The sequence below is a fragment of the Oncorhynchus clarkii genome, chromosome 23, assembly GCF_045791955.1.
Source record: "Oncorhynchus clarkii lewisi isolate Uvic-CL-2024 chromosome 23, UVic_Ocla_1.0, whole genome shotgun sequence".
Classification (NCBI taxonomy): Eukaryota; Metazoa; Chordata; class Actinopteri; order Salmoniformes; family Salmonidae; genus Oncorhynchus; species Oncorhynchus clarkii.
In genome coordinates this window covers 51,212,093-51,238,855 of record NC_092169.1, presented here as the reverse complement: position 1 = coordinate 51,238,855, position 26,763 = coordinate 51,212,093, and the positions used below count along the sequence as shown (strand labels likewise).

General features: G+C 42.4%; 1 protein-coding gene across 1 annotated transcript in view; it reads right to left on the bottom strand.

The window, feature by feature from the left end:
* Positions 1–26,763, bottom strand: part of LOC139381915 (LMBR1 domain containing 1) — a 273,723-nt gene that overhangs the window by 136,022 nt on the left and 110,938 nt on the right. Inside the window, exons 4-5 of the mRNA XM_071125774.1 lie at positions 3,273–3,370; positions 932–999 (exon numbers count right to left, since the gene is read on the bottom strand). Coding sequence (XP_070981875.1) covers positions 932–999; positions 3,273–3,370 — 166 coding nt within the window. The remainder of the gene's footprint in view (positions 1–931; positions 1,000–3,272; positions 3,371–26,763) is intronic.

Genomic DNA, 26,763 nt, shown 5'->3' with positions numbered 1-26,763 from the left:
TGGGACAGTAACTATAGCAGATGACATCTTGGGACAGTAACTATAGTAGAGGACATCTTGGAACAGTAACTATAGCAGAGGGCATCTTGGGACAGTAACTATAGCAGAGGGCATCTTGGGACAGTAACTATAACAGAGGACATCTTGGGACAGTAACTATAACAGAGGGCATGTTGGGACAGTAACTATAACAGAGGGCATCTTAGGACAGTAACTATAACAGAGGGCATCTTGGGACAGTAACTATTGCAGAGGGCATCTTGGGACAGTAACTATAACAGAGGGCATCTTGGGACAGTATCTATAGCAGAGGGCATCTTGGGACAGTAACTATAGCAGAGGGCATCTTGGGACAGTAACTATAGCAGAGGACATCTTGGGACAGTAACTATAACAGAGGGCATCTTGGGACAGTAACTATAGCAGAGGGCATCTTGGGACAGTAACTATAACAGAGGACATCTTGGTACAGTAACTATAACAGAGGGCATCTTGGGACAGTAACTATAACAGAGGACATCTTGGGACAGTAACTATAACAGAGGGCATCTTGGGACAGTAACTATAGCAGAGGGCATCTTGGGACAGGAACATGACTAAAGCTCCAGAGTTGTGAAGTTAGATTGAACCAGTAGAAGAACCCAGGAGTTTCACAACTACTCTGGTGGAAGAGGACTTTTTTCTGTGATGTCTGGCTGCTCATGGCTGAACAGATGGCAGTTTAAAGAACTTTGATTTCCTTGAAGAGGAAAACACCTTGCTCATTAAGCGATTATAATGACATGTTGTACACACCTCTCCCCACCATCTATGGCTGTGTCCAAAATGGAACACTATTCCTTGTTATTATAGACATCGCTATGCAGGCCCTGGTCAAATGTTGTGCACTAAATAGGGAATAGGGTGGGTGCCAATGTCTCATAGTACTTACCCAATTAATAGCAGTGCTGCACAGACGATGATGAATCCAATTGTGTATTTCAGAGCATTTTTCACTTGCTGTAATGAAAGACAGAATTATTAATACTGTGATTATTAATCAGGAATGTAACCATATCTAATTCTTCAATGGGGTTGGTTGGGGGGGCGGGTGTGTGTGTGTGTGTGTGTGTGTGTGTGTGTGTGTGTGTGTGTGTGTGTGTGTGTGTGTGTGTGTGTGTGTGTGTGTACGTTTGAGGTGAGTGGCTGGCTAACTAATTCCATATTCCATTTAGTGAGGGGACAATGGAGTGTGAAGTGGAATCCAGAGTCCCGTTCAACCTGCCAAAGACTCTCAGAGTGGTCACACACACACACACACACACACACACACACCTTACTCCCAGCGCTGTTATTAAAGGGTGCTTTGAAAGTAATGATTCAAAAGAACTCCTTGGCTGTGAGAGGAAGTGCTTCTGTCAGCTCCAAACCAACCCAGAGGAAAGGGAAGAAGCTCACCGTGGCATGTAATCTATATAATCACTACCGTGTCCTTTGGAGACCAATATATGACATTTCAGCAATATTCAGTTTAAGATGAAGAGGGGGGGTGGTCTATTCCTATGGGCTTTGGCTTTTTCTACACTTAACTTAACAGAGGCCATGTATACGTAATAATAAAGAGTCGACAGTAAAGTCTCAACTATATCCTTTTCTTCTTGCTTTTCTACAGTATGTAGTTCTATAGGGATACTGTACGCTTTCTACAGTATGTAGTTCTATAGGGATACTGTATGCTTTTCTACAGTATGTACTTCTATGGGGATACTGTATGCTTTCTACAGTATGTAGTTCTATAGGGATACTGTACGCTTTCTACAGTATGTAGTTCTATAGGGATACTGTATGCTTTTCTACAGTATGTAGTTCTATAGGATACTGTATGCTTTTCTACAGTATGTAGTTCTATAGGGATACTGTATGCTTTTCTACAGTATGTAGTTCTATAGGATACTGTATGCTTTTCTACAGTATGTAGTTCTATAGGGATACTGTATGCTTTTCTACAGTATGTACTTCTATAGGGATACTGTATGCTTTCTACAGTATGTAGTTCTATAGGGATACTGTACGCTTTCTACAGTATGTAGTTCTATAGGGATACTGTATGCTTTTCTACAGTATGTAGTTCTATAGGATACTGTATGCTTTTCTACAGTATGTAGTTCTATAGGGATACTGTATGCTTTTCTACAGTATGTAGTTCTATAGGATACTGTATGCTTTTCTACAGTATGTAGTTCTATAGGGATACTGTATGCTTTTCTACAGTATGTTGTTCTATAGGATACTGTATGCTTTTCTACAGTATGTAGTTCTATAGGGATACTGTACGCTTTCTACAGTATGTAGTTCTATAGGGATACTGTACGCTTTTCTACAGTATGTAGTTCTATAGGGATACTGTATGCTTTTCTACAGTGTAGTTCTATAGGATACTGTATGCTTTTCTACAGTATGTAGTTCTATAGGGATACTGTATGCTTTTCTACAGTATGTAGTTCTATAGGATACTGTATGCTTTTCTACAGTATGTACTTCTATAGGGATACTGTACGCTTTTCTACATTATGTACTTCTATAGGGATACTGTACGCTTTCTACAGTATGTAGTTCTATAGGGATACTGTATGCTTTTTTACAGTATGTAGTTCTATAGGATACTATACACTTTCTACAGTATGTAGTTCTATAGGGATACTGTACACTTTATTTGTAGCATAGAGCTTTAAGTATCACTGCTGTATCTATTTTGGGGGATTGTGATATATTAATATTGACTGAGTGTCTTAATTGAGAGTGATGTGTTTACATTCAGCCTCTGGTTGGTCAGTGTTTTCCTTGCTATATTGTATTTACTTTGCCACCATGGCCTTTTTTTGCCTTTACCTCCCTTATCTCACCTCATTTGCTCACATCGTATATAGACTTGTTTATACTGTATTATTATGTGTCGAACTGCTTTGCTTTATCTTGGCCAGGTCGCAATTGTAAATGAGAACTTGTTCTCAACTTGCCTACCTGGTTAAATAAAGGTGAAATAAATAGAAAAAATGTAAATTAGGAATGCAATCTCTCACGATATGTGGGACCGATGGGATTAAGTCCAAAATAAGGAATAATACAGTGTTAACCTTCCTTAATCCAGAGACAGACAGCTAGTGACTGCTGTTCATAGCCAAGGTCAATGTGTGTGTGTGTGTGTGTGTGTGTGTGTGTGTGTGTGTGTGTGTGTGTGTGTGTGTGTGTGTGTGTCTAGAGTACAGTAAGAGGACAGGTAGCAGCAGTCTTACTGAACACTTGTTGATGTTGTCATCATCCTTCTCCTCATAATAGAAGTAGACAAAGGGGATCCACAGGAAGACACAGAACAGGAGGAGAGAGTACAGTGCTGTAGGGAGAGAGAGAGTTGAATCAACTTCATTTCCACTTTTAATCAAACAAAAAATATATGTTTTTCCTACTGATCACGTTGAAACAGTGTGGATAACTGTTTGGATTTAACAAAAAGTTATGAATGTAAAGAAATTGATGGAATCGTTATTAAAAAAAATTGTTTAAATTCAAAGTACTTTTAACATAAATCCAATGGCTTTGAATTCCCGTTGGTTGACAACTCAGTCCGCTGGGTGATCTACAAAGACTCACATATGACTGTGTAATGCAAATACACAAGGTCCTGTCAGGATGGGTTGGTAGAGCATGGTGAATACACATGGTCCTGTCTGCTAGAGCATGGTGAATACACATGGTCCTGTCTGGTAGAGCATGGTGAATACACATGGTCCTGTCTGGTAGAGCATGGTGAATACACATGGTCCTGTCTGGTAGAGCATGGTGAATACACATGGTCCTGTCTGGTAGAGCATGGTGAATACACATGGTCCTGTCTGGTAGAGCATGGTGAATACACATGGTCCTGTCTGGTAGAGCATGGTGAATACACATGGTCCTGTCTGGTAGAGCATGGTGAATACACATGGTCCTGTCTGGTAGAGCATGGTGAATACACATGGTCCTGTCTGGCTGGGTTGGTAGAGCATGGAGCTTGCATTGACAAGGATAGTGGGTTTGATTCCCAGGGCTACCCATACGTATAATGTATACACGCATGACCATAAATTGCTTTGGATAAAAGCTTCTGCGAAAATTGTATATATTAACATATATTAGTATATATTAAGACGTTTCTTGAGTCATCTTGCGGGTGAATTAAATTAACTTGAATTGGCAAAATGTGGAGAATTGACATTAACATTACATATAATTTTTCTTCAGAAGGTTATGCAAATTGAGAATCATTTGATAGAGTGCAGTGTTGCTTTGGGGACCAACGTGAGGGTCAAAAATAAAGTGGTGGTCTCTGCTTAATTAACAAATGTATTTTTATTACATTTTTTACATCTTGTTGACTGAATTAATGCCTTATTTATTTATTTTTTTATTTCACCTTTATTTAACCAGGTAGGCAATGATTAGATAGGCCTAGAAGATCTCCCATCTGTGTTGTGTGGTTTTGTTATCATCTGATTACTGCAACAGGCTGTGTTATCATCCGATTACTGCAACAGACGGTGTTATCATCCGATTACTACAACAGGCTGTGTTATCATCCGATTACTGCAACAGGCTGTGTTATCATCCGATTACTGCAACAGGCTGTGCTATCATCCGATTACTGCAACAGGCTGTGTTATCATCCGATTACTGCAACAGGCTGTGCTATCATCCGATTACTGCAACAGGCTGTAAGAGGAGGACTGAGGAGTTATACAACCCAGTGTACAAGTCTATCTTCCGAGACCACAGTTTACGTCACCATGAAGTCAAAAGCACCATGAAAGCAACAGCATTCATGCCAAGGGAAAATGTGAGAAAAACATGGCAAAGGAATGATATTAAAACATTGAGGGGATCGGTTGGGCTCAGTGGAGGGGCAGTTTCCTGGACCCAGATTAGGCCTAAAACTACTTCTGAACTAAAAAGCACACTCAACGGAGAATCCCCATTAAAAATGCTTTTTAGTCCAGGATCAGGCTGAATCTGTGTTCGGGAAACCACCCTTCAATGTTTCCATAGCTAAACATAAACACAAAGTTCTGAGTACAACAAAGATGTGTGAAATAGCAGAGGACCCTTCCAGAGGCCAGAAGTTGTTGGCACAGCAAAACAACATCTAATGTGCTAACAACAGCTGCTGAAAGTATCTGACGGTCTCCAGGCCGTGAGGGGAATAAAAACGCTCTCTCTCAAAATGTTTCACATTCCCTTTGCGTTCTTGTTAAAGGTGCTGCATTGTGATTTCAGAAAAGGTCTATAATACATATGCAGTAATAGTTGTATGATAGTGTTTCACACTATTACTTACGCACCAGTGCAGTGAAAATGTGTTTTTTTTCGCATTGTTTGTAACTTATTTTGTACATAATGTTCATGCTACCATCTTTCATGACCCGAAAAGAGTTTCTGAACAGAACAGCGACTACTCCCCTCAAACTGGACAAAGATTTTCCCTTTAATGAGTCTGACGCAAAGGATATAATGTTGCTCCCGGACAAGGTCCAAATCCCCGTCATTTGCATGAAGAAAAGAAGGAGATACAGGGGTGCAGATCAGGGTGCCTTGTAAGAATTCGTAGGCAAGTGGCTAAATGCTCATCCAGAAGTGGCGCTCCTAGTGGCCGGGGACTTTAATGCAGGCAAACTTAAATAAGTTTTACCTCATTTCTACCAGCATGTCACATGTGCAACCAGAAGAAGAAAAAAAACTATAGACCACCTTTCTCGACACACAGAGACACATTAAAAGCTCTCCCTCACCCTCCATTTGGCAAATCTGACCAGAATTATATCCTCCTGATTTCTGCTTAAAAACTAAAGTAAAGCAGGAAGTACCAGTGACTCGCTCAATACAGAAGTGGTCAAATGACGCGGTTGCAAAGCTACAGGACCGTTTTGCTAGCACAGACTGGAATATGAATGAATGGAATGGCATTGAGGTGTATACCATCTCATACCACCGGCTTCATCATAAAGTGCATCAACAACGTCATCCCCACAGTGACCGTACGTACATATGTGGCAGGGTTTGCAAACTATTACCGACTACAAAGGGAAACCCAGCCGCGAGCTGCCCAGTGATGCAAGCCTACCAGACGGGCTAAATCAAATCAAATCTAACTGCCTTTTATGCTCGCTTCGAGGCAAGCAACACTGAAGGATGCATGAGAGCACCAGCTGCTCCAGACGAATGTGTGATCACGATCTCCGTAGCAGAGGTGAGCAAGACCTTTAAACAGGTCAACATTCACAAGGCCGCAGGGCCAGACGGATTACCAGAAGCGGTACCGGAGCGCCAAGTCTAGGTCCAAAAGGCTCCCTAACAGCTTCTACCCCCAAGCCATAAGACTGCTGAACACTTAATCAAATGGCTACCCCCCCCCCCCCCCCCAGTTTTGACACTGCTACTACTCACTGCTTATCTATGCATAGTCACTTTACCCCTACCTACATGTACAAATGACCTCGACTGACCTGTCGAGGTAATTTGACTCGGTACCGAGTCAACCTGTCAACCTGACCTGTTGAGGTACATTGACTCAGTAAAAGTATTACCATTTTATTATTTACTTTACATTAGTTTATTTTGTAAATACTTTATTAAATCTGCATTGATGGTTAAGGGCTTGTAAGTAAGCATTTCATGTTAAGGTCCTGTTGTATTTGGTGCATGTGACAAATACAATTTGATTTGATTGTTTGTGATATTGGCCTCGAAATGGGAAAGATGTTTTGACTAGGTGGTTGTGTTATCTAGTGGAAATCCCTCTATCGTTTCCTGGTTGTGTTATCTAGTGGAAATCCCTCTATCGTTTCCTAGTTGTGTTATCTAGTGGAAATCCCTCTATCGTTTCCTGTTGGCTCAATTTCACTTTATGTGAGAAAACAAGCACTGAATACTATAGGGAATCATTGTATCATCTAAATCACTGTTAAATATCTTCAAAAAATACAAAAGAATATAATGTTTTTCCAGCTGTTTGAAGCTGGTGGACCAAAACAGAAAGTAAAAGGTTCAAGTGCGAGTCTCCGCCATGTTACGGGGAAATGGGATTCTGGGGAGGAGGGAGATTTGTTTTAAATGCAGCCTAGTGCTAAGTGAATTGCAAGATATTTCACAGTGATTCAGATGGTATAATGACTCCCTACACTAATCAGTGCTTGTTTTCTCACATAAACCGTTCAGAATTTTAGCAACCAGGAAATTAGCTATATATATATATATATATATGACAGCCAAAGTCAGAACAGCTTTCCCACAGATGCCGGCGGGAGAAATCAATAGACGAATGTCACAGCCGATCACAACACTGGCATGTAAGTAATACTGTGAAACACTATCATTACAAAATTACTGCAGATATGGACATTTTGTGAAATTAAAATGCAAAACTATAAAATACTATCATATAGTCTCTCTCTATCCATCCCTCTCTGTCAGACAGTACACTATGATCATCACATCCCCATTACTTCACCAGATCAAAGCGGCTGTATTCTCCAGTCCATTCCTTTCCTGCACTCAGACACAGAGTAGCCTAGCGCGTAGGCATACATAACACGAAGCTCTATTTCACTAGTGGGATACATCTGACAATGAGGCTCCCTCCTCCACTCGCAAACATGATTTGATAAAAGTATTCTTCAAGGATATGATGACAGAGATGTTTATTAGCTTGGATTCCTCTCATTGTCAATAACAAACAAACAAACAAACAACATTAAATCAGTGCAATAGACTACTGTTGGGGCTCTGCAGTGGCCAGCATCCACCTAGTAGCATGAACATGCCCAACAGATGCACAGCAATCAGCATCATGTTGAAGAGGTTAGTCATTCTAGACAACTAGAGGGACTCATGTTGTGTCCATGTAGACCTATAGTCTAATCACCTCCAAAGGAAGGCTCTTTAAGAGCAGGACTAGTAATCTAGAATCATGTAAACTTATTAGACCATTTGTGATGTAAAAGACAAAACAGATCCTTTTTCACAGCACTGTGTAACCATTTCACAGTACACCTTCTGTAGAGACCCATTCACTCATCTAGACGTGGCTGTGGGGTGGTTGGAGCCTCTCTCTCACATGGCCCGTCAAGTTAGCCAGGTGTGTCTGGGGGTGATTACGGCCATCTATTGTATTTCATGAACATGTGTACAATGTCTAGACAACAGTGACCCATCCACTTAGCTACATGTGGCTGGGGGTGATTACGGCCATCTATTGTATTTCATGAACATGTGTACAATGTCAAGACAACAGTGACCCATCCACTTAGCTACATGTGGCTGGGGGTGATTACGGCCATCTATTGTATTTCATGAACATGTGTACAATGTCAAGACAACAGTGACCCATCCACTTAGCTAGATGTGGCTGGGGGTGATTACGGCCATCTATTGTATTTCATGAACATGTGTACAATGTCAAGACAACAGTGACCCATCCACTTAGCTACATGTGGCTGGGGGTGTGTTTCTTTCACATGGCCCATCAATTTATACAAGTGTGTCTGGGTAAGCATGATCTAATAATGACAAAATATTTATACCTGGACACTTTCTGTTATGCAAGTAACTGTACCGTTTAACCCTGCTGTATCCTGTGAATGTGACAAATAAACTTTATTGATATAGTGTGTGTTTACCAGAGACGGTAAAGTGAAGAACAACGTGACCTGCACCAAAGTCAGATCAGGATGTAGGCCAAGAACTAGATAGAGTTTTCCCTATTGTAGGCTACTACTTTTACCACGTTTAGTTTTGAAATCTTTGGTTAGTTATACTACACTTCCTTACTCACTCTGTTTAGCACATGGCCTCACATGTGAATCCTTAAAGAAATGGGTGGGGCTAAGGCTTAAGGGTGTGAAAGATGATAAATGAGTGTAGACAAAGAGCTCTCCTGTAGGTATACCAAAACATTCAAGGGCCATTTTCTCAAAAGTGAGGTTACAAGTTTATCAACTTTCAAAGCAGAATTGCATTCCCATTGTTCCTCAACTGCAGTGTATGATATAACATGTTCTAGCTCTGAGTCTCCACCTTTATCCAATGTAAAAAAACACCATTATAAATGTTGCGATATAGACTGAAAAGATGTGCTGGGTCACATATTGGCCTGTTGGAAACTACAACTCCCTACCACATTGCACAGTTCAGGCTGGATCTGATTTATCTCTGGGGAAACTACAACTCCCTACCACATTGCACAGTTCAGGCTGGATCTGATTTATCTCTGGAGAAACTGTGTGATGTGCACATTGAGCTTACAGAAAATAAATGTTGCAGCGATGAGACAAGATCGTAATCACGAAATTGGGGAGAAAAAAAGGGGTAAAAATTACAACAACAATAAATCAATAACGTAAATGTCGGTTAATCGCTCTACACTAACAGAAACAGGACCATTTCACTTCCAACAGGAACTGTAGTGGAAAAAGAGGAGGCAGGGTAAGTCATAACTCCATGGCACACAACACCCCACTCAACTCTAATGTAAATATCACTCCAGAAGAAGCTTTTATCCCACCAAAACCAGTGAAGCTATTGCAGCTGCTGCGTGTATGAAAAGTGCTAGCCAACCCACCCCTCTCGGGAGATACCTAGGTCTAGATTTTTCACAGGATGCAGAGTGAGTTTGCTTTCTTGTTTAGTTGTTGCTGTGTGCCAGCAGCCTTTTTTAGGCAAGACTCTTACATTCTTCAACATTAGGAATTCATTGAATGGAGGAAACATAGGAAACACACTAAAAGGAGAAGAGGAACACAGTTATTTTAACCTGTGTGTGTGTGTGTGTGTGTGTGTGTGTGTGTGTGTGTGTGTGTGTGTGTGTGTGTGTGACAGCTTCTCTCTCTGAAGCTAATGGATGTGAGTGAAGACAGCCCATAAACCCACAAATAACTACCTTACAGTAGAGAAACACTTCTGAGATAGACTGTTCCAAATGGATTCCTTATATAGCACAATGTTCTGACCAATAGTTACACAGTTTAATGGCTGTGTGAGGAGAAAACTGAGGATGGATTGTAGTTTCTCCACAATACTAACATATTGTGAAACGAAGGAAGCCTGTGCAGAATAAAAATATTCCAAAACATGCATCCTGTTTGAAACAAGGCACTACAGTAAAACTGCAGCAAAGAAAGTCAGTCACTTTATGTCCTGAATACAAAGTGTTATGTTTGGGGAAAACCCAACACAACACATCACTGAGTACAACTCTTCATATTTTCAAGCATGGTGGTGGTGGCAGTAATGGGTATGCTTGTCATCGGCAAGGTCTAGGGAGATTTTTAGGATACAAATAAACAGAATAGAACTAGGCACAGGAAAAATACTAGCGGAAAACCGGGTTCAGTCTGTTTCCCAACAGACACTGGGAGACAATTTCACATTTCAGCAGCACAATAACCTAAAACACAAGGCCAAATCTACACTGGTAGACAATTTCACATTTCAGCAGGACAATAACCTAAAACACAAGGCCAAATCTACACTGGTAGACAATTTCACCTTTCAGCAGGACAATAACCTAAAACACAAGGCCAAATCTACACTGGGAGACAAATTCACCTTTCAGCAGGACAATAACCTAAAGCACAAGGCCAAATCTACACTGGGAGACAAATTCACCTTTCAGCAGGACAATAACCTAAAACACAAGGCCAAATCTACACTGGGAGACAAATTCACCTTTCAGCAGGACAATAACCTAAAACACAAGGCCAAATCTACACTGGGAGACAAATTCACCTTTCAGCAGGACAATAACCTAAAACACAAGGCCAAATCTACACTGGGAGACAAATTCACCTTTCAGCAGGACAATAATCTAAAACACAAGGCCAAATCTACACTGGGAGACAAATTCACCTTTCAGCAGGACAATAACCTAAAACACAAGGCCAAATCTACACTGGGAGACAAATTCACCTTTCAGCAGGACAATAACCTAAAGCACAAGGCCAAATCTACACTGGAGTTGCTTACCAAGACAACATTGAATGTTCCTGAGTGGCTGAGTTACAGTTTTATCTTAAAATCGTCTTGAAAATCTATGGCAAGACTTGAAAAAGGCTGTTTAGCAATGATTAACCAACAAATCATTTTTAAAGAATAATGTGCAAATATTGTACAATCCAGGTGTACGAAGCTCTTAGAAACTTACCCAGAAAGACTCACAGATGGAATCACAGCCAATGGTGATTCTAACATGTATTGCCCCAGGGGTGTGAATAATTATGCAAATGAGATTTCAAATGTATTGAAAATGAAATACAGAATAAACATTTCTAAAAACATGTTTTCACTTTGTCATTATGGGGTAGTGTGTGTCATTATGGGCTAGTGTGTGTCATTATGGGCTAGTGTGTGTCATTATGGGCTAGTGTGTGTCATTATGGGCTAGTGTGTGTCATTATGGGCTAGTGTGTGTCATTATGGGCTAGAGTGTGTCATTATGGGCTAGTGTGTGTCATTATGGGCTAGTGTGTGTCATTATGGGGTAGTGTGTGTAGATGGGTGAGAAACATTTCACTTTGTCATTATGGGGTAGTGTGTGTTATTATGGGCTAGTGTGTGTCATTATGGGCTAGTGTGTGTCATTATGGGCTAGTGTGTGTCATTATGGGCTAGTGTGTGTCATTATGGGGTAGTGTGTGTAGATGGGAGAGAAACATTTCACTTTGTCATTATGGGCTAGTGTGTGTCATTATGGGCTAGTGTGTGTCATTATGGGCTAGTGTGTGTCATTATGGGCTAGTGTGTGTCATTATGGGGTAGTGTGTGTAGATGGGAGAGAAACATTTAACTTTGTCATTATAGGGTAGTGTGTGTCATTATGGGGTAGTGTGTGTCATTATGGGCTAGTGTGTGTCATTATGGGCTAGTGTGTGTCATTATGGGCTAGTGTGTGTCATTATGGGCTAGTGTGTGTCATTATGGGCTAGTGTGTGTCATTATGGGCTAGTGTGTGTCATTATGGGCTAGAGTGTGTCATTATGGGCTAGTGTGTGTCATTATGGGCTAGTGTGTGTCATTATGGGGTAGTGTGTGTAGATGGGTGAGAAACATTTCACTTTGTCATTATGGGGTAGTGTGTGTTATTATGGGCTAGTGTGTGTCATTATGGGCTAGTGTGTGTCATTATGGGCTAGTGTGTGTCATTATGGGCTAGTGTGTGTCATTATGGGGTAGTGTGTGTAGATGGGAGAGAAACATTTCACTTTGTCATTATGGGCTAGTGTGTGTCATTATGGGCTAGTGTGTGTCATTATGGGCTAGTGTGTGTCATTATGGGCTAGTGTGTGTCATTATGGGGTAGTGTGTGTAGATGGGAGAGAAACATTTAACTTTGTCATTATAGGGTAGTGTGTGTCATTATGGGGTAGTGTGTGTCATTATGGGCTAGTGTGTGTCATTATGGGGTTGTGTGTGTCATTATGGGGTAGTGTGTGTCATTATGGGGTAGTGTGTGTCATTGTGGGGTAGTGTGTGTCATTATGGGGTAGTGTGTGTAGATGGGAGAGAAACATTTAACTTTGTCATTATGGGGTAGTGTGTGTCATTATGGGGTAGTGTGTGTCATTATGGGGTAGTGTGTGTCATTATGGGCTAGTGTGTGTCATTATGGGCTAGTGTGTGTCATTATGGGCTAGTGTGTGTCATTATGGGGTAGTGTGTGTGTCATTATGGGGTAGTGTGTGTAGATGGGAGAGAAACATTTAACTTTGTCATTATGGGGTAGTGTGTGTCATTATGGGGTAGTGTGTGTCATTATGGGCTAGTGTGTGTCATTATGGGCTAGTGTGTGTCATTATGGGGTAGTGTGTGTAGATGGGAGAGAAACATTTAACTTTGTCATTATGGGGTAGTGTGTGTTATTATGGGGTAGTGTGTGTCATTATGGGGTAGTGTGTGTCATTATGGGCTAGTGTGTGTCATTATGGGCTAGTGTGTGTCATTATGGGCTAGTGTGTGTCATTATGGGGTAGTGTGTGTCATTATGGGGTAGTGTGTGTCATTATGGGCTAGTGTGTGTCATTATGGGCTAGTGTGTGTCATTATGGGCTAGTGTGTGTAATTATGGGGTAGTGTGTGTCATTATGGGCTAGTGTGTGTCATTATGGGCTAGTGTGTGTCATTATGGGCTAGTGTGTGTCATTATGGGGTAGTGTGTGTAGATGGGTGAGAAACATTTCACTTTGTCATTATGGGGTAGTGTGTGTCATTATGGGCTAGTGTGTGTCATTATGGGGTAGTGTGTGTAGATGGGAGAGAAACACATTAAATACATTTTGTAATTCAGGCTGTAACCACAGAATGTGGAATAAGTCAAGGGGTATGAATACTTTCTGAAGGCACCAGTAATAGGGGGGTATAATTAAGCAATAAGGCATGAGGGGGTGTGGTATATGGCCAATATACCACGGCTAAGGGCTGTTCTTATGCACGACGCATCACGGAGTGCCTGGATACAGCCCTTAGCCGTGGTATATTGGCCATATACCACAAACCCCCGAGGTGCCTTATTGCTATTATAAACTGTTTACCAACGTAATTACAGCAGTAAAAATAAATGTTTTGTCATACCCATGGTATACAGTCTGATATACCATGGTTGTCAGCCAATCAGCATTCAGGGTTGGAACCACCCAGTTTATAATGCTGTTTTTTTTAACATTACAACGATGGGTTACACTGCTCTACTAAATCACCCTGCTGGGTTTGGACTGTCTGGGTGTGAATAGACAAGTTGGAAAATGTGGACTCTCATCTGTCAGAATTTGAGTCAGTCGCCCAGTTCACTAAGTTAGACCTGTCACCTGACAATAGTTCTTAGTGGTGAGTTCATGGCCTTAGGAATACATCAGGCTCCTACACAGAAGCCAGTGCCAACACACACACAGTGGAGAGACACATGCTAGTCAATGTGTTAGAGATTCCTGTTTCTCCTCCAGCAGTGTCTGTGACAGGACATTTGTTTCAATAAGCCAGTGCTCACTGCTCCACTCAGGTGTTTGTTTACACTCGTTTACAGCTTGGTCGAGTTACCTCAGTGAGGATCAGTCTACTCTAGGCCGATTTACCTCAGTGAGGATCAGTCTACTCTAGGTCGAGTTACCTCCGTGAGGATCAGTCTACTCTAGGCCGAGTTACCTCCGTGAGGATCAGTTTACTGTAGGTCGAGTTACCTCAGTGAGGATCAGTCTACTCTAGGTCGAGTTACCTCAGTGAGGATCAGTCTACTTTAGGCCGAGTTACCTCAGTGAGGATCAGTGCCGAGTTACCTCAATGAGGATCAGTGCCGAGTCACCTCAGTGAGGATCAGTGCCGAGTCACCTCAGTGAGGATCTGTGCCTAGTCACCTCAGTGAGGATCAGTGCCGAGTCACCTCAGTGAGGATCAGTGCCGAGTCACCTCAGTGAGGATCAGTGCCGAGTCACCTCAGTGAGGATCAGTGCCGAGTCACCTCAGTGAGGATCAGTGCCGAGTCACTTCAGTGAGGATCAGTGCCGAGTCACCTCAGTGAGGATCAGTGCCGAGTTACCTCAGTGAGGATCAGTGCCGAGTTACCTCAGTGAGGATCAGTGCCGAGTTACCTCAGTGAGGATCAGTGCCGAGTCACCTCAGTGAGGATCAGTGCCGAGTCACCTCAGTGAGGATCAGTGCCGAGTCACCTCAGTGAGGATCAGTGCCGAGTCACCTCAGTGAGGATCAGTGCCGAGTCACCTCAGTGAGGATCAGTGCCAAGGTACCTCAGTGAGGATCAGTGCCGAGTTACCTCAGTGAGGATCAGTGCCGAGTCACCTCAGTGAGGATCAGTGCCGAGTTACCTCAGTGAGGATCAGTGCCGAGTTACCTCAGTGTGGATCAGTCTACTCTAGGCCGAGTTACCTCAGTGAGGATCAGTCTACTCTAGGCCGAGTTACCTCAGTGAGGATCAGTCTACTCTAGGCCGAGTTACCTCAGTGAGGATCAGTCTACTCTAGGCCGAGTTACCTCAGTGAGGATCAGTCTACTCTAGGCCGAGTTACCTCAGGGAGGATCAGTCTACTCTAGGCCGAGTTACCTCAGGGAGGATCAGTCTACTCTAGGCCGAGTTACCTCAGTGAGGATCAGTCTACTCTAGGCTGAGTTACCTCAGTGAGGATCAGTCTACTCTAGGCTGAGTTACCTCTGTGAGGATCAGTCTACTCTAGGATGAGTTACCTCTGTGAGGATCAGTCTACTCTAGGATGAGTTATCTCAGTGTGGATCAGTCTACTCTAGGCTGAGTTACCTCTGTGAGGATCAGTCTACGCTAGGCTGAGTTACCTCCGTGAGGATCAGTCTACTCTAGGCCGAGTTACCTCAGTGAGGATCAGTCTACGCTAGGCTGAGTTACCTCAGTGAGGATCAGTCTACTCTAGGTCGAGTTACCTCCGTGAGGATCAGTCTACTCTAGGCTGAGTTAACTCAGTGTGGATCAGTCTACTCTAGGCTGATTGCTGACAAGAAACAAATGGCTGGAAAGGAAACTAGTGCACAGCGTCCTGCCACTAGGCATTATGTGCATATGGGGAACTAATTATATTGTTCCATTGTGCCACACACACACACACACACACACATTTATCATAACACTATGAATATTAAGATACTCAGGGAATAGGTCACACCACATTACAGCAGATCATCCATTACTCTTGAACAGACCAGTGTTGGGTTCAAATACTTTTGGATGGGCTTACTTCAGCTTGGCAGCTTTCCTGGCGCAATGGACCCAATAGAATGGTACCAAAAGTGCAGGAATAGTCAAACACTTCAGGTAGGCTCAGTCAAATGTAAAAATAGTTGATAGATAGGCCTCATTTATAAACATTGCGTACGTACAAAATAAACCCCAAAACATTTGCGCCAGTTTTCCCGCAAAAGTTGGCATTCATAAAAACTGAACTTGGAGTGAGAATGCCCTTTCCTCCACACAAACTTTAGACCATGTATGCACATTCACTAGTGGTTGGAGATTTGTATTGCAGGCAGGCAAGTAAGTCTTTTGTGCAAATGGGTGATATGGGGGGGGGGGGGGGGGGGGGGTTAAAACGTTGTGCTGACAGCTCCACAAACATTTGTGATCCTTTACTCTTCCAGAAACTGTCCCAGTCCTTTGCCAGATACAGCAAAAGTTAATGCAAAAGATAGACACATTGTGCAAACCCAGTACATAGACTGGTAGTTGATGTAAAAGATAGAAACATTGTCCAAACCCAGTACATAGACTGGTAGTTGATGTAAAAGATAGAAACATTGTCCAAACCCAGTAAATAGACTGGTAGTTGATGTAAAAGATATAAACATTGTCCAAACCCAGTACATAGACTGGTAGTTGATGTAAAAGATAGAAACATTGTCCAAACCCAGTAAATAGACTGGTAGCTGATGTAAAAGATAGAAACATTGTCCAAACCCAGTAAATAGACTGGTAGTTGATGTAAAATATAGAAACATTGTCCAAACCCAGTACATAGACTGGTAGCTGATGTAAAAGATAGAAACATTGTCCAAACCCAGTAAATAGACTGGTAGTTGATGTAAAAGATAGACACATTGTCCAAACCCAGTAAATAGACTGGTAGTTGATGTAAAATATAGAAACATTGTCCAAACCCAGTAAATAGACTGGTAGTTGATGTAAAATATAGAAACATTGTCCAAACCCAGTACATAGACTGGTAGTTGATGTAAAAGATATAAACATTGTCCAAACCCAGTAAATAGACTGGTAGTTGATGTAAAAGATAGACACATTGTCCAAACCCAGTAAATAGACTGGTAGTTGATGTAAAAGATATAAACATTGTCCAAACCCAGTACATAGACTGGTAGTTGATGTAAAAGATAGACACATTGTCCAAACCCAGTACATAGACTGGTAGTTGATGTAAAAGATATAAACATTGTCCAAACCCAGTAAATAGACTGGTAGTTGATGTAAAAGATAGAAACATTGTCCAAACCCAGTAAATAGACTGGTAGTTGATGTAAAAGATAGACACATTGTGCAAACCCAGTAAATAGACTGGTAGTTGATGTAAAAGATAGAAACATTGTCCAAACCCAGTACATAGACTGGTAGTTGATGTAAAATATATAAACATGGTCCAAACCCAGTACATAGACTGGTAGTTGATGTAAAAGATAGAAACATTGTCCAAACCCAGTACATAGACTGGTAGTTGATGTAAAAGATAGAAACATTGTCCAAACCCAGTAAATAGACTGGTAGTTGATGTAAAAGATAGACACATTGTCCAAACCCAGTAAATAGACTGGTAGTTGATGTAAAAACTAGAAACATTGTCCAAACCCAGTAAATAGACTGGTAGCTGATGTAAAATATAGAAACATTGTCCAAACCCAGTACATAGACTGGTAGTTGATGTAAAAGATAGAAACATGGTCCAAACCCAGTAAATAGACTGGTAGTTGATGTAAAAGATAGAAACATTGTCCAAACCCAGTAAATAGACTGGTAGTTGATGTAAAAGATATAAACATTGTCCAAACCCAGTAAATAGACTGGTAGTTGATGTAAAAGATATAAACATTGTCCAAACCCAGTACATAGACTGGTAGTTGATGTAAAAGATATAAACATTGTCCAAACCCAGTACATAGACTGGTAGTTGATGTAAAAGATAGAAACATTGTCCAAACCCAGTAAATAGATTGGTAGTTGATGTAAAAGATATAAACATTGTGCAAACCCAGTAAATAGACTGGTAGCTGATGTAAAAGATAGAAACATTGTCCAAACCCAGTAAATAGACTGGTAGTTGATGTAAAAGATATAAACATTGTGCAAACCCAGTACATAGACTGGTAGTTGATGTAAAAGATAGAAACATTGTCCAAACCCAGTACATAGACTGGTAGTTGATGTAAAAGATATAAACATTGTCCAAACCCAGTAAATAGACTGGTAGTTGATGTAAAAGATATAAACATTGTGCAAACCCAGTAAATAGACTGGTAGCTGATGTAAAAGATATAAACATTGTCCAAACCCAGTAAATAGACTGGTAGTTGATGTAAAAGATATAAACATTGTGCAAACCCAGTAAATAGACTGGTAGCTGATGTAAAAGATAGAAACATTGTCCAAACCCAGTAAATAGACTGGTAGTTGATGTAAAAGATATAAACATTGTCCAAACCCAGTACATAGACTGGTAGTTGATGTAAAAGATGTGACAGTATGGGTAGGCGTGACGTCATAAACCTACTTCATCTCAGAGCCTGTACCAACGCAGATAGAAACACAATCTATTGACAAACTAAATATTCAACAACTATTTATCTTTTGCATAGAAGTGTGGGTGGTAGCATTTTACTTTGAACTTATTTCTAAAATACAATCAATCAAGTGTTTGGCACTGGCTTTAGGCAGCATGTTTAGATATGAAAAGTCCCTGTAATAGATGAAAACATTCTGCCCCGTCACACCTCTAGAGAAATGGGATCAAATTTGCCATTGCTCTCTCTTTTAGAAAGCAGAAACTGCCGTGGCCTAAGTCCAATAGTTCCATATTATACAGCAAAAAAAGGGTGTAATGGTCACCATAAAAGGGTGAATGAAGGGTGTTATGGTCACGATGAAAGGGTGAATTAAGGGTGTTATGGTCACGATAAAAGGGTGAATGAAGGGTGTTATGGTCACCATAAAAGGGTGAATGAAGGGTGCTATGGTCACCATACAAGGGTGAATGAAGGGTGTTATCGTCACCATAAAAGGTGAACGGAGGGTGTTATCGTCACCATAAAAGGTGAACGGAGGGTGTTTTTCTGACAGAGTTATAATTCTCGTTCACACGTGCACAGTTTTACGACAGGTCTGATTTATAACAAGAAACATACCTATGTATGGCGTGCGCCAAGTTTATAAATACATGTATTTTTTATGTTCTTTTCATAAATGGCACATCCAGATATTTAGTATAAACGAGACTTCTGCTCCCTAAGCAGATGTAATGTTGCTATGAGAGGGAGAAGAGAACACCTGACCAGGGAAGAGAAGTAGCACATTATTAACCCCTAGACAGAAGGGGAAGCGTAGAGAGAGAGACAACTAAATAATTAAGTGGCATACTTCAGCCCTCCACTAAGTTCTTCTGGCCTTATTATAGCTTTCCCCCAAAACCCTTGCTCCCAACTGGGACGCAAAAGAGGATTTCTAAGGATTTCTTCAAAGTGGATAGATTATCAAAACATGCCATTTTTAATTAAAAACTAAGCCTAACATCTGTACAAATAAACAAAAACAAATATTTAATCTGAGATTCATTTTACAGTATATCATTGCTTGCTTGTTGTTATCTGACTGGATCACAGATATTGAATTTGAAAATGAACACTGGATATTGCTACATGATGGGACTAACATAACAGTAAGGCTACCCCACAGACAAACTCCTATCAGATAACAGTAAGGCTACCCCACAGACAAACTCTTATCAGATAACAGTAAGGCTACCCCACAGACAAACTCCTATCAGATAACAGTAAGGCTACCCCACAGACAAACTCCTATCAGATAACAGTAAGGCTACCCCACAGACAAACTCCTATCAGATAACAGTAAGGCTACCCCACAGACAAACTCCTATCAGATAACAGTAAGGCTACCCCACAGACAAACTCCTATCAGATAACAGTAAGGCTACCCCACAGACAAACTCCTATCAGATAACAGTAAGGCTACCCCACAGACAAACTCCTATCAGATAACAGTAAGGCTACCCCACTGACAAAACTCCTATCAGATAACAGTAAGGCTACCCCACAGACAAACTCCTATCAGATAACAGTAAGGCTACCCCACAGACAAACTCCTATCAGATAACAGTAAGGCTACCCCACAGACAAACTCCTATCAGATAACAGTAAGGCTACCCCACAGACAAACTCCTATCAGATAACAGTAAGGCTACCCCACAGACAAACTCCTATCAGATAACAGTAAGGCTACCCCACAGACAAACTCCTATCAGATAACAGTAAGGCTACCCCACAGACAAACTCCTATCAGCAAACTTTTAAAGTAAAACACTTTCTTTCAAACGATCTTCTTAAAGATTTTCCTGTTGATTGTTCTCTGGCATCTAACGATATTGGAAAACTACTCCAATAAGAATGTGTTCTTGCGTTGAGCAACACAGCTCTAACCCCAATGAGTTCACTTCAAAGGTATTGTCATCAAATGGAAACTACACAAGGTGTCTGTGAGAACACTTTTAGCATGTCTAATGAAAGAAAACCCCCTAGGAAGGTACAGTGGGCCAGCATGAGATCAAGCCCCCTAGGAAGGCAGTGGGCCAGCATGAGATCAAGCCCCCTAGGAAGGTACAGTGGGCCAGCATGAGATCAAGCCCCCTAGGAAGGTACAGTGGGCCAGCATGAGATCAAGCCCCCTAGGAAGGTACAGTGGGCCAGCATGAGATCAAGCCCCCTAGGAAGGTACAGTGGGCCAGCATGAGATCAAGCCCCCTAGGAAGGTACAGTGGGCCAGCATGAGATCAAGCCCCCTAGGAAGGCACAGTGGGCCAGCATGAGATCAAGCCCCCTAGGAAGGTACAGTGGCCAGCATGAGATCAAGCCCCCTAGGAAGGCACAGTGGGCCAGCATGAGATCAAGCCCCCTAGGAAGGTACAGTGGGCCAGCATGAGATCAAGCCCCTTAGGAAGGTACAGTGGGCCAGCATGAGATCAAGCCCCCTAGGAAGGTACAGTGGGCCAGCATGAGATCAAGCCCCCTAGGAAGGCACAGTGGGCCAGCATGAGATCAGCCCCCCTAGGAAGGTACAGTGGGCCAGAATGAGATCAAGCCCCCTAGGAAGGCACAGTGGGCCAGCATGAGATCAAGCCCCCTATGAAGGCAGTGGGCCAGCATGAGATCAAGCCCCCTAGGAAGGCACAGTGGGCCAGCATGAGATCAAGCCCCATATGAAGGTACAGTGGGCCAGCATGAGATCAAGCCCCCTAGGAAGGCACAGTGGGCCAGCATGAGATCAAGCCCCCTAGGAAGGCAGTGGGCCAGCATGAGATCAAGCCCCCTAGGAAGGCACAGTGGGCCAGCATGAGATCAGCCCCCCTAGGAAGGTACAGTGGGCCAGAATGAGATCAAGCCCCCTAGGAAGGCACAGTGGGCCAGCATGAGATCAAGCCCCCTATGAAGGCAGTGGGCCAGCATGAGATCAAGCCCCCTAGGAAGGCACAGTGGGCCAGCATGAGATCAAGCCCCATAGGAAGGTACAGTGGGCCAGCATGAGATCAAGCCCCCTAGGAAGGTACAGTGGGCCAGCATGAGGCCACCCATGTTCAAGTCAGGGTGGAAACGTGTTCTATCAGACAGACAACAGTCAGGGTGGAAACGTGTTCTATCAGACAGACAACAGTCAGGGTGGAAACGTGTTCTATCAGACAGACAACAGTCAGGGTGGAAACGTGTTCTATCAGACAGACAACAGTCAGGGTGGAAACGTGTTCTATCAGACAGACAACAGCCAGGGTGGAAACGTGTTCTATCAGACAGACAACAGTCAGGGTGGAAACGTGTTCTATCAGACAGACAACAGTCAGGGTGGAAACGTGTTCTATCAGACAGACAACAGTCAGGGTGGAAACGTGTTCTATCAGACAGACAACAGTCAGGGTGGAAACGTGTTCTATCAGACAGACACCAGTCAGGGTGGAAACGTGTTCTATCAGACAGACACCAGTCAGGGTGGAAACGTGTTCTATCAGACAGACAACAGTCAGGGTGGAAACGTGTTCTATCAGACAGACACCAGTCAGGGTGGAAACGTGTTCTATCAGACAGACAACAGTCAGGGTGGAAACGTGTTCTATCAGACAGACAACAGCCAGGGTGGAAACGTGTTCTATCAGACAGACAACAGTCAGGGTGGAAACGTGTTCTATCAGACAGACAACAGTCAGGGTGGAAACGTGTTCTATCAGACAGACAACAGTCAGGGTGGAAACGTGTTCTATCAGACAGACAACAGTCAGGGTGGAAACGTGTTCTATCAGACAGACAACAATCAGGGTGGAAACATGTTCTATCAGACAGACAACAGTCAGGGTGGAAACGTGTTCTATCAGACAGACAACAGTCAGGGTGGGTTGAAGCGCCAGGCTCAACTTTTCCTCTGTTTTGGTTCCCTGGCCTCCACGCTGTGAACAGCTTGATGTGAACCCGTGAACATGCAGATACTGTGTGTGACTGTGTGAGAGCGAGGTCTTGCTCATGTCAATATCCTTGCCTATCGCCTGCCTCCTCCTCTCTCTCCCTCACGCTGGCTCACCTGCTCTTTGCTAATGATACGAGTGTTGACTTTATTAGGATCCCCAGTAGTCACAGCACATGCAGCAGCTACTCTCTCTTCGATACACATAAAACAAACACATTATAAAGTACACAAGAGTTATAGACAAAACATAAGATATTACGTTAAAGTAAATACAATATATATAACCAATGTGCTAGTTGTTTTGACTACTTTCTTGTCATCCTCGCTGGCACCAAAAGTTTTAAAACGTGTTGATAGGAGACAGAATGCGGTCGGAACGTCTAATAATTGGCATATATATTACTCTTCCAGAATTCCCACGTGGGTGAGGATACTGGACATTGAATCAAAGCCTATTGGATGATAACTTTTATTTTTTGACCAGGACAGAAGAATTTATAACTGTCTTTTTGCAACACAACATAGGTACAGCAGATCCCCTTATTGTATGGGACACTTTTAAATGTGCTTTTAGAGGCCATGCAATTCAGTTGTCATCTCTAAAACAAAAGACATTTAGATCAAAAGAGTCCATATTAACAAAGGAAATAAGTTCTAACAGAACAGATAGATGGCAATACAAACTGTACCATAGAGGCTCAGAGTAAGTTAGAGGAAAAACAAAAAGACATGGAGGAACTTATTCAAGAAAGACCCAGTGTAATATATTATAACAAATAAAGCAAACTGGATGGAATATGTGGAAAAATATGATTTACTGTTACAAATGACAAAGTCACCCATGATTCACCACAATATATCTTGAAAGAGGAAGTAAGGTACTTTAAGCCCATGTATTCCTTCCAGTTCCCGTCATCTCTACTAAACAAAGTCAATTGTAAGCATTTTTTTATTTGAATAATGTCAAATTAACAGCTGTACAGAAAGAAGGCCAAATTCCAGAGGAGAAACTTCCTGATGTAAATAAAGCCTTTATGTCTGGGAAACCTACAGGGCTGGATGGCATGCCAGCTGAGGACCTTCCCCAGATCTGTACCTCGACACAATCCTGTCTCGGACCTCTACGGACTATTTCTTTGACCTCATGGCTTGGTTTTTGCTCTGACATGCGCTGTCAACTGTGGGACCTTATATAGACAGCTGTGTGCCTTTCCAAATGTCCAATCAATTGAATTTACCACAGGTGGACTCCAATCAATTCGTAAGGGCGTGGACTACAAGGTGTTGAAAGCGTTCCACAGGGATGCTGGACCATGTGGACACTAATGTGTCCCACGGTTGTGTCAACTTGGCTGGATGTCCTTTGGGTGGTGGAACATTCTTTATACACACAGGAAACTGTTGAGCGTTGCAGTTCTTCACATAAACCAGTGCACCTGACACCTGCTACCAGACCCCGTTCAAAAGACACTTCAATCTGTTGTCTTGCCCATTCACCCTCTGAATGGTACACAGACACAATCCGTGTCTCAATTGTCTGAAGGCTTAAAAATCTTTCTTTAACCTGTCTCCTCTCCTTCATCTACACTGATGGAAGTGGATTTAACGAGTGACATCAATAAGGGGATCATAGCTTTCACCTGGATTCACCTGGTCCGTCTATGTCATGGAAAGAGCAGGTGTTCTTCATATTTTATACATATTGATATTTTTATAAACAGTACAGTTACATCAGATCTTTAGAAGAGGCGATGCACCGTGAAAATCTGTTTTTAGCTCTTTTTTAAAGCTGAGCGTTATGTCTGAGTAACCTCTGGTGGCAGAGCATTCCACCATGACATGGCTCTATACATAACTGAGTGACCTCTGGTGACAGAGCATTCCACAATGACATGGCTCTATACATAACTGAGTAACCTCTAGTGACAGAGCATTCCACCATGACATGGCTCTATACATAACTGAGTGACCTCTGGTGACAGAGCATTCCACAATGACATGGCTCTATACATAACTGAGTAACCTCTAGTGACAGAGCATTCCACAATGACATGACTCTATACATATTTGAGTAACCTCTGGTGACAGAGCATTCCACCATGACATGGCTCTATACATAACTGAGTAACCCCTAGTGACAGAGCATTCCACAATGACATGACTCTATACATAACTGAGTGACGCATTAAATCAGTTTTTTGTTTGGGTACCGTGATGAAACCTATAGTGGTATGTCTGTCTGTCTGGTGGGGTGTGTCTGTCTGTCTGGTGGGGTGTGTCTGTCTGTCTGGTGGGGTGTGTCTGTCTGTCTGGTGGGGTGTGTCTGTCTGTCTGGTGGGGTGTGTCTGTCTGTCTGGTGGGGTGTGTCTGTCTGTCTGGTGGGGTGTGTCTGTCTGTCTGGTGGGGTGTGTCTGTCTGTCTGGTGGGGTATGTCTGTCTGTCTGGTGGGGTATGCGTGTCTGTCTGGTGGGGTATGTCTGTCTGTCTGGTGGGGTATTTCTGTCTGGTGGGGTATGTCTGTCTGGTGGGGTATGTCTGGCTGGTGGGGTATGTCTGTCTGGTGGGGTATGTCTGTCTGTCTGGTGGGGTATGTCTGTCTGTCTGGTGGGGTATGTCTGTCTGTCTGGTGGGGTATGTCTGTCTGGTGGGGTATGTCTGTCTGGTGGGGTATGTCTGGCTGGTGGGGTATGTCTGTCTGTTTCAAGTGCATGCAAATAGATTATACAAGTGGTTAGACATTTTCAACACACACGTTTCTTAAAAAGTCTAGAAGAGCTGTAGTCAATTTCTCCTCAACCCTGAATTACTATCATTCATGTTATTGATGTTAGTTCTGTTAAGATAAGGCATGCTGCTTTTTGTTTTGAGCCAGCTGCAGCGTTTCTAGGTCTTTCTTTACTGCACCTGACCATATTACCGGACAGTAATCAAGACGGGACAAGCCTGAACTAGAACAGTTTACCTTTGTGTCAACAACACAGAACAACATATTTTTTTTAAAACAGATATACCACCTCTCTCCATCTTCACAACAACTGTCAACATGACTTGACCATGAAAACTGAACATCTAGTGTTACTCCTAGGAGTTCAGCTTCTTCAACTTCTTCAATGTCCAAACCTTTTATGTACAACTCCAGTTGAAGTTTAAGTCTAAGCTTTGAACCAAATTCATGTCTTTAAGACCAGTTTATGTGAAATTGCCCATTCTGACACAGCCTGTAACTCCTTGCTAAGAGTCTAAGAGCCCATTCTGACACAGCCTGTAACTCCTTGCTAAGAGTCTAAGAGCCCATTCTGACACAGCCTGTAACTCCTTGCTAAGAGTCTAAGAGCCCATTCTGACACAGCCTGTAACTCCTTGCTAAGAGTCTAAGTGAGCTGGTGACAATATGTAGAGTGTAGTGTGTGCAATCATCAGCAAACATAGTCATTTTAGCTTATTGTAAAACAAGTGGCAAATCATTTGTAAAAATAGAGAACAGTAAGGCAACAAGGGAACTGCCCTGAGGGACACCGCACTGTACATATCTGATGTTAGATGAGCTTCCATTGAAGAACACTGAGTTCTATTAGAGAAGTAACTCTCCAACCATGTGGCTGGTGATGTAAACTCATAACAAGGGAGTTTTTTCAATAACAAATTATGATCAATAACGTCAAAGGCTGCACTGAAATCTAACAATACAGATCCAACTATAATCTTATGCATTTATTTTAGCCAATCATCAGTCATCTGAGTCAGTGCAGTAAGTGTGTTCAGTATTCATTCTGTTGCATTTAGAAGAGCATAAGTCATTGATGATAGGTCCTGCTTTAATGAAGCTGCGAGACATTGCAAGCCAAAAAATTGCAAGATTCTCACAGTGGAATGCTGTTACAGTTTTTGATTGCCGATAGATAGGCCTAGTGCACGGTTCTGACTGTCTGTCTGGTGCCTGACCTGCCTATACTGATAGATCGGCCTAGTGCACGGTTCTGACTGTCTGTCTGGTGACTGACCTGCCCTCCCTTCTCTCTCCATCCCTCGCAAGCTCGTTATGTAAGGTGCAAGTGTTTATGTTCTCGGAAGTATGGCAACTAAATTCGTCTCTTCCGTTCCAAAAATACTGAAACTTACTGGACCAGTCAATTCCTAACGGAATCTTGACACTCAAAGATCTTCTTAAAGATTTTCCTTTTGATTGTTCTCTGGCTTCTACCTTGATTCAAACACCCTCTCCACCACTATGTTATCATTGTTAACAGTTGGAAAAAAGGCAGAGAAAGGCAAGCAACAGCAGCGAAGTCCTGTATGGGAAACTTTGCCAGGTGAGACCCAAACCTCTTCTGGCAGCAGCGCAGCTGCATTGTGAAATAACTAATCTTTATTATCGTTTTAAACTAACAAACAGCGCAAGGGCATCAGCTAGCTCCCTCCCTGCCAGCCCTCCTGGACACTCTCTCTCTGTGTGTCTGTGTGTGTGTCTGTGTCTGTGTCTGTGTCTGTGTGTG